Here is a 12,336-nt window from a genome sequence, read left to right as displayed (position 1 = left end):
AAAAATATTAATTTATTTTAGAACATATGACACATTGATGTAGATTAATCTATTCAACAGCATATCAAATAATCAACCTAGAAATATACGCAACATAAACAGAATAATATTAACACAAAACATAACTTATAATACTAAAACAGTGACAAGAAAAAGTTTTCTAATAAATACACAGTTTTATTTAATAAAACGTTTAATTGTTTGGGCTGTTATCCATTCGTTCTATCATTAACAGCGCGGAGAAATGAGGACGCATTTTGACACAGCTCTTATCAACGCTGGCGAAGGAGGAACGTGACAAACTCAAAAAATGAGAATTAAAAACAAAGGAAATAGAAGGTCAGAAAAGGGTTGCCTGGAATAAGTTTTACAAAGTGTTAAATCAGGAGTGCAGGCTATGTAATTTGTGCGTTTAATTGAGGCTATTTATTTATTTATTTTTGTCCCTGTGCTGCGTAAATCGGAGACGGAGTTCACTGCTGATATTCTAGAGCTTTCTAGTCTCGCGGCTGTCATCAGCAGCGCCTTGCATCGCCCAGTCAGCGGATGGCGGGCGGGTGGGGTTAAAACTGGTCAGAAACGTTGCGGATGGATGGTGGACGGATGATGAGTTTTGTTATGCGGTTGCGGATGAAATAATAGTCCATCCGCGCATCTCTAACATAGACTTAATCCACATGGACTTAATGCGCGTGTCTTGGACTCATAGCATCTGAAATAAATCCAGCATAATAAGCAGCTGCGCTTCTCTCTGTCTCACGTGCACGTGCTCGCATCTGTCCGAACTCTGAACATAAACTAAAGTAGTAATCCTTATGTATTTGTTCAGTTTTATGCGTTTCATGCAAGCTGAGGCAAACTATCCTTTTGTTTAAAATATAACCCGCTGCATCTTTGCGCCTCCCTCACTATCGCGCACGTGCAGAGAGCTGCACTCTGTCCAAAGTCAGATCACTGGTAATCCTGTTTATGATATGCATTTCAAGGAGTTGTAGCATCCATCGTGTTTAAAATATGATCGCGTTCCGCTGGACAGATGTTTTTAAAGGCATCTCTGAGAGTTTTTTCCTCGCTTGGCAAGCCGACCGGACGTGAAATGGGGGCGTGGCAGCATCGACGATCCCATTTTTTAATTCGAAGTTCGAAGCTGTGACTTAATTTCGATCGATTTCGATTTAAAATCGAAATCGTGACACCCTTACTCTATAGCTTATGTCATTTTCGTTGTTTATATACTTTATGGATTTAAAATTACATTAATTTTATAGGATATGCAGTAGTGATGCACCGATGTATCTGCCGCCGATATTTATCGGCCGATTTTTGATGAATTTAAAACCATTGGCATATTGGCAAAAGCACGAGAAAGGCTGATACCGATTGTTTATTAATTAACTGCATAAAAAAATCCATTATATGTAAAAAAAAAATTTGTTAATGTTGTTAATAAAATAAATGCTGAATAGCAAAAACCACCTTTGAAGGTTGTCATGCTGTCTTATTATATTTGTTTTAGCTTAATTTGTGCCTCTGTTATTATGTTGGTCAGTTGAATGTTAATTAGATCCAATCCATGTTCAGTAAAAGTAATTTGATGCAGAAATAAACTAGCTAATAGACCAACTGTATAGTATTGTATACAATATTAATATCGGTATCGGCCAGAAGTTGTCTGTTTAAATCGGTATCGTTATCGGCCCAAAAAAAATCCTATCGGTGCATCCCTAATATGCAGTTGTTGTGCAAAATGCATTAATGACACAATTAAACAAGTAATTTATTAAAACCTAAATAAATAAAACATGCCGTTTCAGATGTAAATATGATACCAATATGTCATTATTCCGATTGATAAGTATTTGATATGAAAGTTAGTCAACACTTTTATTTTGGAGGTTTTTGCATTAAAGCAGGGGTGTACAGATTGTTAGAAATGTAAGTGCCATGGAAAAGACTGAAAGCTCTATATTTAGTTTGATGTCTGTGTATGCACAAAATTCTGTGAGCTGTGCCCCCTTAAAAAAGATTGGTGCATGACACCCCTGGTGACTGGTAATAATGATGGAGAGGGTCGGCTTATTGTCCAGTCTCAGGCCTGAAGATTTAAACATATTTAGTTGATTAAATAAATTAAAGGAAATTCAAATACCTTAAAATTTAGCGTGTTTAAGATCGACACCTTCTTGACCTGGACGTACAGTAGGAAGTTCACTTGCATTTAAACTCTATCCTGTATTTGCCAAGATTTGTACTTAGGTTTGAACTTTTAAAGCTTTTTACTCTTATGTGTTTTAAATTGGCTTTATTCTCCTAATTCAACATTTTTGTTCACTTATGACATTCAATACTTATGACACAAACCTAATCTCATAGACAGAAAGTCTGAATAGGTAGCTTTTAGGAATGTCCATATTTCAAATTAACCTTAATATTCCATTATAGATCCACTACCAGTGATGGTCAGAGTATCTTAACTCGCAAACTAAAATTTGTTATGGATTACAGCCTATGGCTATCCCGACCTCTTATCTCGGATAATATTTGGATATGATACTATTACATTTCCTGCGGCACGAGAAAAAAGCTTCTGTCCTTACAAGGCTCCGTTCAATTTATTTGAAGCTCTGCTGCGATGTTGCCATTAGAGCCCGAAGCTTGTTTTTGCTTCTTGTTACATTACTTTTTAATTACAGAAATAACTAGTTGGAGGCAGTTGTTTTGTGGGGATGTTGTGTGTGTGTGTGTTGGGGGTGTTAGGTGGTGAGAAAGAGGGAGTTGTCAAAGATTTATTTTGGATGTGACCTTCTCCACACTCGCTGCAGCTGTAATCAGTGGAATTAATAGCATAATCAAATTATACACAAACTCATAAATCATCGGTGAGCGCGCTGTCACGGCGTTGGGCTATTAATGGCCTCCATTGTTTTGCTACCGTATTAAAAAATCACGTCCCCCGATTCCCGTCTTGATAGGAACTGAAATGCCATTTAGAGGCTATAAAGAGCAGGGGCTTGTGGGGTACTGGATTTTCACAACTGTTAATTTAGCCATGATGTCGCCGGGGCGAACGCCTGGGCCTGGAGAGGGAAAGGCACTCCGCCCGAGTCCGACCGCATCATTGCGGACGACAGCGGGCAGTTAATTAGAGTAATATCATCTTAAACGTCTGTCAGTTAGGGTTAATGACATCAAAGGGCTTCCCTCCGCAGCCTCCATGAGGTTGTGCGGAGTAAAGGAGATGGGTCCAATGATGGCTGGCAGATTTTGCGTTTTTTTACCTTGTGCTTTATTAAGATGCCATGTCTCTGTATTAATCTGGGCCGACAAGGCCGGGAATTTTTCTAGTTTCCTAGTGTTAAGGAAATTATCTTAGCATCTGCCTCTTTAGATGTGCTTGCGTGGCATGATGCCTTGAGATGCAAGGTGCGTGCTGCATACACAAGGGTCTGGTATTGTTAGTGGCTTTTTACTGTGGTTAACTTAACAATGTTCTTCTCTGCCATCTTATCTGTGATAAAATCACTAACATACGGTCTCAAGAGATTTTAAATGTGGCTCTTCCGTCTTTTTTATATACAGTGCTGATTTTTACAAACGTTATTGCATCTTACTTTTTAAAGTATCAGATTATCTGTTTGTCCGTCTGTTTATAGCATAAGTTGCTATGTTTCACAGGTCTTTATGACGAAAAGTGGCGCTTGCGAAGTAACACATTCTAGGGGCTTTATGCCTTGTCATAGAAATTGGATTTTGTCCTTTTCGCATGGAAAAAGTGTGATCGGCCCTTTTAATGTCACGCCATCAACTGCAATTATAGGTGTTGTGAGCACCCATTCAGATTGAATTAAAGGGGCCATGGCATGAAAATCGGACTTTTTCCATGTTTAAGTGCTATAATTGGGTTCCCAGTGCTTCTATCAACCTAGAAAATGTGAAAAAGATCAACCCAGTAACTTAGTTTTGGTAAACCATTCTCTGCAAGCACTAAAAAAATTAGGTAATTGAAATTTGGCTCTCCTTATGATGTCATAAGGAGCTCTTATTATAATAATACCGCCCCTTAAAGCCGCTCTATGCATTTTCGGCGTTTTTGTCAAACAGCGACCCCTAGAGTCGCTGGAGAATACTTGCAACTGTCGTAATTTCCCACTCTAGTGCACCTCCGAAGATAATGACCAGGTAATGTTTCACAATTTCATACAAATAATAATAATAATAATTCATAATTCCTTACATTTATATAGCGCTTTTCTCAGTACACAAAGCGCTTTACATATGAACCGGGAATCTTCTCAACCACCACCAATGTGCAGCATCCACCTGAATGATGCGACGGCAGCCATATTGCGCCAGTACGCCCACCACACATCAGCTTATTAGTGGAGGGGAGACAGAGTGATATAGCCAATTAGTATGAGGGGATGATTAGTAGGCCAATGGGCAAGTTTGGCCAGGATGCCGGGGCACACCCCTACTCTTTTTCGAAGGACATCCTGGGATTTTTAATGACCACAGAGAGTCAGGACCTCGGTTTAACGTCTCATCCGAAGGACGATATATTAGGCTACTGCATAGTCTACTAAACTACAGATGATGGTAATAGGATAATAAGAAGTGTAGAGTGCATATAATAATAAAGTACAGCGTTTGCTGGCTTATAACGTTTTTACATGATTGCAGCTAAATCACAAGTAAACAGTCTATAGTCTATGTCTACTGTATCATTTCATTTGTGTTCTTTTATTGTAATGTAAACATTACAAAATGCCATGACAAAGTTAATTGTGTATTTGCATTATTTCATAACATTGGCCGTTATAATGTCACTATACATGATTATTGCTATTTATCATAATAGTTTGCAAATTGTGCATGTTTACACTATTTACAACCTCTAGGCTTATTTATGTCCTGATAATTATGTGAGATATTGACAACTGTTGTCATGATAATCACATGACATACTACAAGCAAGCGCAACAACATACAACATAGACCGCAAACAAGTTTACAAATGAGAGATTTACTTACTAGTCCATCAACAAGATCGCCAGATCAGCATCCCTCCAGTGCTGTCTTTTAGGTCACGCCAACGAGTAAAAACCTGACCGAGTGGGACTCTTGTCCGGTTCCTAACGCGGTCAGATTCTCTTTTCCTACTCTCTTCCGAATGCGCTTTCTGAACTTTTAAATAGTTTAGCCTCACGTCTCAAATTTGCGCGTGCAGTTGTTGTTATAGGCTTGATCAACTTCATGCAGCGCTGCAAGAACCGACAGCCGGATGACGTCAAAATTGCCGTCTCGGATCATTCTCCGCGGTACTTTGACGTCATCCGGCGGTCGGTTCTTGCAGAGCCACACGAAGTCGAACAAGCATAACGTGTTTGACGTCGTTACCGTAAAGCAAGTCGTGATTCTCGCGAGATTTGTCATGGGTGATTCTCTCAAGCTTGCATTGCTGGTTTTGCTAGCGGCATCCTTCCCAAGCTTCAATAGGAGGATGATTCGCCCTACTATGACTTCGTTTACCACCAAAATAACTTTGAAGCTGTTATATTAAGGTAAAATAACTGCATAGTGTGTCTTTAATCTGCACTAACCAACCACAGCACTGCCATTTAGTGCAGAAAGAAAGAGAACGAAAAAATAATTCATAGCACAATTGAGTTTCAATTGCAAAAAAACACCATCATTGCGAACAGTGTTTGCACTTCATCAGCTCATTTGCATTTTAAAGGACACACCCAAAACTGCACATTTTTGCTCACACCTACAAAGTGTAAATTTTAACATGTTATAATAAATTATATGGTATTTTGAGCTAAAACTTCACATGTGTACACCAAAGATTTATTTTACATCTTAAAAAAGTCTTGTGACATGGCACCTTTAAGTCCATACAAATGTATATGTGTGTAACATGTTACTTTTTCCTGCAGGATGTGTGCCGTATTTGGAGGAATTTATTGTCTTCGACACTCAGTTCAGTGCCTGGTTGTGGACAAAGCGTCAAACAAGTAAGTCGCCCTAATGCATTGACAACACACGTTTTACAAACTCCCAATGAACACAAACATAACAGAAAGTGAATTTACTGCCATACTCAAGTTGGTTCACCCCACTCCAGAATCCCAAGGCTGATCAGAGCCCATTTGTGTATAAGGTACTCAAAAACAAGGCCAAGAGATGGCGCACGAGCGAATGGCGGGGATATTCAGAATATAGATATGAAATTAATTTTCAGGGAGACAGCCGTACCAGCCCCCCTTAAGCAGCCGAGCTCAGAAGACAAATCACAGACTCTGCCACTTGGGCCGGCGATGAGTGATGCCGCTTTTTCCTTGTGGCCTTACCTCCACTAATTGATTTTCATCTGAAGACAAAAAAGCCCTCTGTTGCTGCCTCTTAAAAAATGAGAGTTCATCTCCCGTCTCCCTTGATTAATCTGTGCTGATAATGTGCGTCAGGCCCCACCAGAAAGGCCTTTAATGAGTTTCAAAGGTGGATTGTTGTCATAAACTAGGTTAGATCAGGGTTTTTTCCCCTCTCGCTTTATTCCTCTCTCATTCTTTGGCCGTCTCTTCGCCGATATATTGAGTTTCTTTCATCTTACCGGCGAGTGACCCACGGGCTTGAATTCCTCTGGATGTAACCCATGGATGGGGACTTATGCACGGGGTAGCGTTTGAGTCCTACAATTATGGCTGTGGCATACCGAGCTAGGGCGGCAACTCTGATACTAGTTAAGTGGGGATGCATTGTGCTGTCGTTAACCAAAAAAATCATGAATTACTTTTGGAATTTTGGGAATATTCCAAGTTGGAAATTTAAGGAATTAAAGGGAATTATTTATTAATTTTGGGTAATTAATACAACCCTGTATCACATACAAGTCAAACATTAACTTCCTCAACATCTGACTTATCCTCATCCATGTGCAACAATTCCCATATATTCCCATGTCATTTTAATGGAGATTTTTTCAGAATTCCCAGAATTGAATAATTGTACAACTATAGCAGTAATTATAACTGTGGTTGGGGGGACCTTTTAGGTAGCTTCCACACCAAGGCGTATGTTTTCAATTGTTTCCAATGGAAGCGCAGCGCTATTTATAAAATGCCAGCAGCTGGCTGGTTTTATTCGAGCTGAGACTTGAAAAATGTTCAACTTTGGGTGAAACGCTGAGCTCGTCAATGTCACTTAACTCCGCCGTCCAACCACAGTGAAGGAGGGGTGGGACAAATGTCACAAAAACCAACCGGCTCATCGTTCAATGATAAACAAAGCAGAAGTATCAAAGCAACCAAAGCGCTCCGCTGAAAAAAGCTAGCAAGCGCCTACTGTCCGCATCCGCCTTCCATTTTCAGCCATGTTTTTAAAGCTTTGGTGTGCACGCCCCCTTAGTAATGTAGACGTTCACACTCAGCACTTTTTGGGAAATAGTAATTACTGCATTTTAAGAGTTGTATTTTGTTAGCTACAGTGAAAAGGAAATAACTGGAGTTGTTCACATAAAGGTTTGCCAACTTCCACCAAATAGTTACATCAACAATGGCACTCTTACTTATTGGTTGCACATCACATAACGTAATTCATAATCATGAGTTCCACCCCCACGATTTAAGCAGGACATCTGACCGAGGTCGGTTTTAATATGTGACGTCTGTCCCTGGATGCCGTTAACCATCTTTGCTGTCAGTTCTACTCGAGGGACTCCGCAGGAAGCGTTTCTTAAAGCTTAACGTAGCATACGACAAACAACCAAGACGACCTTAATTGATAATTTAAGTTCTTCACCTTCTCCACCTCCCCTGATCACTGTCAATGTCAGAAAGTATAAGAACCCCCATATAATCAGAGCACTTAGAAGTTTCAAGGCAAGTTCGTTCACCCATACTGGATTGGAGCCAAACCCGGCTGACCGGAGCTGGTGAGGGTCTGGGGCGAGAGCTGGCGGGGCTCCAAGACACTGAGTCTATAAAGCATCGCCTAAAGTGCAGCATCTATGCCCTCCACCAGAGGCGCCCTGTGTGAAGCTAGTCCTGCTTTGGAGGATAACGCCATACATCATCGATGGAAAAAGTTTCATGAAGGTGAAGGGAAAAAAGCTGGCAAGGTGTCTGGCAGGCTGAACAATGATTTTAATTTCCCTGGCGTCATAAATTACCGCCCTATGTCTGCTCTTATTACAGACATAAAGCTGAAAAGGGTAGAGTCAGATTAATAATGCAGCAGAGGATTACAGAACCTCAAATCCCACCTGCCACTCCATGAGTCGGAGGGTCCGGCACTGGCCGCCTTGTTACCGCTTTGACGAGCATCTCAATCACACGTCCAATTTAATTTATCCGACCACTGTTAGCTGTCTGCATGTCAACAAAAAATTGCTCCAGTGATCTGTGATGATTTCTTCTGTCACTCTGGCTTACTTCAGCAGCTGGCTCAAACCCTGCTTTGACCTGTCCAGTGATAACATCAACTTTTGGCTGTACCTGCTAAGATGAGCATCACTATTACTATTGCTCACGTGTTGTACAGGTGTTACAACAAGCTTTGCACAGGCAAAGTGCCTCATTTGACATGTGTTCACACGTACACAGATTCTCTTATCGATTTTAAAATGATGGCACACTATTTTACGTGATATTTACAAAGACAAATAAGTTTCTCGCTCGTAAAATTCATTACGGTGTCGTTCGGCATATGATCTGTTTAGTCTACGCAAACCACATTTGCAGAGAAGTGTATAAAATTCAAATGAGTTTGAACGAATGCATCGTTGAGTGCAAGGTTACATGCTGATTGGTTCAGAGGCCGCTGACGTTCTTTATGATGCCGATTTATGAACGGTTACGATGATCTACACAGCTGTCGCTGGCCTTGGTTGCAAGTGAAATGAAATCATTAGCACTATTTCAATGCTTTACACATGCTGACGTGAGTCTTCTGCACTTCTGTAAATAAAACTTCTTTCATGAGGATAACAGTACATCAGAGAACTAAACCTATCTACACTCTAAAAATGGCTGGGTTATTTTTGACCCATAATGGGTAAATATTGGACAGAACACACTGCTGGGTTAAAAATGACCCAATGCTGCGTTGTTTTAACCCAACTGCTGGGTTATTATACCCCATGGTTGCATAACAACAACCCCCAACATTGGGTCATTTTAACCCATTATGTGTTCTGTCCAGTATTTACCCATTATGGGTCAAAAATAACCCAGACATTTTTAGAGTGTATACTATGGATACTATTTTCATAGTATCTACAGAAATTAAACAGATGTTTGTTTCATTATTTTAATTGGTTAGTAAAATGTAGTCCTTTTATTTTGCTTGCTTTCTTGGGTCAGAATATGTACTAGATTTGTATCATGAAATGTTTTTAGCATAATATTTTTAGTATGATAAGTAGAGATGCACCAATTGCAATTTTCTTGGTTGATTTTTTTTTTAGGTGTGACCTGCCAATACCAATTTTTGCCAAATCCGATTTTCTTTCTAAGAAATATAATTGACAGCATATAGGCTACAAACAAAAATCCACTTTTCTTTAATGGTCACATTCTTTCTGATCCCATTTTTGAAACCTTAGTTAGTGTGTAATGTTCCTATAATAGCATAAATAATACCTGTAAAATGATAGTGACGTCCCTAGAACAGTTTTTTGACTAAGCGGCAAGCTAAGTTGTTGTCGAATCACAACACACTTAAACAAGCTACACAATCATTAATATACGTATTTCTGAAGGAGGGACTTCATAGAACAAGGAAGACATCAGCCCATTTTTAGGACAGTGAAAACAATGCTATACAGACAAGTAAATGGTGTGAAAAATAGTGTTTTTTACATGTGAAACATGAACACGTGTTACATTGTGCACTGTAAACACAATCAAAGCTTCAAAAACACAGAAAGAATGGGACCTTTAATAAAAAATATATTTTTATCATAAAAGAAATTATGAAACATTGCACTTTTACCCAAACTGCATTAAATTACATGATTTTCTTTCATTTGAAACTTAAAATAAAGTGCTCTCAGACAAAGTCAGGCTGTACATGTTTCTTTTTATGTATTGTTTCTAATGTACAGCACTTTGTGGTTGTTTTTATGTGCTTTATAAATAAACTGCCAACATGGTTTAGACGATTGATGTGCGACAAAGTTACGTTTTCGGGAAACAATCATGTCAACCTTGTTAGTTTCTCCAACTATGCATCGTACACTATGGTGGTTCAGCACATTGTTCGACTATGGTGGTTGTGTCGTGACGTTTGCGGATGTGGGGCAGGAATTAATATAGGCACGGACGGACTGCGTTTTTCTATGTAAAACAGATCACATTCCCGGTAACTGGTAACTGGCCGATCATGCGTAAAATCGGCCAATTCCAGTCGCTGGCCGATCGATCGGTGCATCTCTAGTTTTTCTTTGAGGATTGTAATCTTTACTAAAACAAAAAATTTATATTTTTATGTATTTTTTGTTAAAATAATATTATTAACTTTTATTTATTAATATATCACATTATATATTTAAAATAACATAACTATTCCAAAACACTTTGATTCTAAGAATTCACAATTTTTGGAAATCAAAAGCGTTTGTCACATAGAGATTGTGTTTGCATATTAGATGATGTTAGGTTAGTGCCATATTTAAATCAATGTAAATGTAAAAAATGATACTTTTTAAGTAAATAACACAAACAGTACATCATATGAAAGTTTGCAAATAACACATATTAATGGTTAATGGGCAGTGCATTTTAATGCTAAGGCAGCACCAGAATCATTTCCACCAACAGGTCAAAAATACTCGCACTGACCCTGGGACCTTGTTGTTCAACCCCTTAATCATAGCTGTCAATTGGTGGGTTGTTTGCAAAATCCAGAAGCCACTTTACTGTGGGCAGGACTGACCCGCTGTGCTTTCCCTCAGGTGTGTTAGGGTTGTGAAGTGTATCCCATATTGCTTCCTTTCACCCCATTGGCTGAGGATTGATTGGAAACCCTCTGCTTCCTCTGCAAGTACCTTCGAGTAAATAAATCTTCATTTACATAAACAGATCTGTCCTGGAGTCAATCGGTGCGTGGGGGAGGATTATTTCGAGGCTTGACTTTTCGTCAGGGGAGGGAGACGCTTTCTTGCCCCTTTATTGTGTTGTGAAAGTCCATTTCAAGGATGTCACCCCTAGCCCATTAGTTTGGATAATGAGCCCTATAAAGCACATTTATAACTCTTGACATAACAAGCCAACAGATTCTCCTCCTCTTTTTCTCTCACTCCCTCTTTTTCCTTCTCAGTTGCGAAGATTAAAAGAGGAAGGTCAAATTTATGCCTTTGTGGTAATGTGCCAGTGGTTCTAAACTTTTGCAGTAGGACCCAGATTTTGCTTTGCACATCAAGTGGTGACCCAATACAGTGCCAAAAGTGTTTAGCATATAAAAAAATGATTACAAACACTCAACAATATGCAACTTTTTACATAATCTCAATAGAATAATTGAGCAATGGTGGCAATTTCTAGGGGGAGTTTGTAAAAGTTGTATTTACAGAGGATGTTTTTTATGTTAGATGTACTGTGGATGTTTTTAAAAGTTGGGTTTTCAGTTCAGTTGGATTTGCAGTGGGAGACTAAAAATGTTAGATTTGCAGTGGAAGTTTAGAACTGTAAAATTTGCAGTAGTTTTTTAAATATTGAATTTAAGGTGGGTGTTATTAAATGTTAGATTAAGAGTAGGAATTTAGAAAATGTTGTATTTACACTGCATAAATTGACATGGGTAAGAAAAATTCTTGAAATATGTTAACTTTTTTCGTAAACAGTAAATTCAAGAAAATTTTCTTTCCCTTATTGGCAGATTTTTTTTTGCTTGTTTTAAATGGGTCATATTATAAGATTTTTTTAAATATGTAAAATAAGTCTTTGGTGTCCCCACAGTGCGTATTTGAAGTTTTAGCTCAAAATACCCTACAGATAATTTAATATAGCATGTTAAAATTGCCACTTTGTAGGTTTGAGCAAAAATTTGCTGTTTTGGGTGTGTGTCATTTAAAATACAAATGAGCTGATGAAATGCAAACACTGATCACCATAATGGTGATTTGTTGAAATTGAAACAAAATTGTGCTGCCAATTTTTTTTTCTCAGCGCAAACCATCATTTTGGCAGTAAATAACGATGTCTGGATTTACTAAAGTAATCCCACAATGTATAATTAGCACTGAAAAGATGTGGTCTATTTATTTTTGCGACTGACCTTATTGCATATGCATTTCTAGAAGTTTCCCTTTCAGACGCAAAATCTTTAGTAGTAGAG

At 38.7% G+C, this 12,336-nt stretch overlaps 1 protein-coding gene across 1 annotated transcript in view; it reads left to right on the top strand.

Annotated features, from left to right (window-relative positions):
- The window catches only part of chm (CHM Rab escort protein), a 77,319-nt gene that overhangs the window by 46,314 nt on the left and 18,669 nt on the right, over positions 1–12,336 (top strand). The window contains exon 9 of the mRNA XM_073871146.1: positions 5,940–6,017. Coding sequence (XP_073727247.1) covers positions 5,940–6,017 — 78 coding nt within the window. The remainder of the gene's footprint in view (positions 1–5,939; positions 6,018–12,336) is intronic.

The sequence above is a fragment of the Misgurnus anguillicaudatus genome, chromosome 9, assembly GCF_027580225.2.
Source record: "Misgurnus anguillicaudatus chromosome 9, ASM2758022v2, whole genome shotgun sequence".
Taxonomy (NCBI): Eukaryota; Metazoa; Chordata; class Actinopteri; order Cypriniformes; family Cobitidae; genus Misgurnus; species Misgurnus anguillicaudatus.
This window is presented reverse-complemented; position numbering and strand designations above follow the sequence as displayed.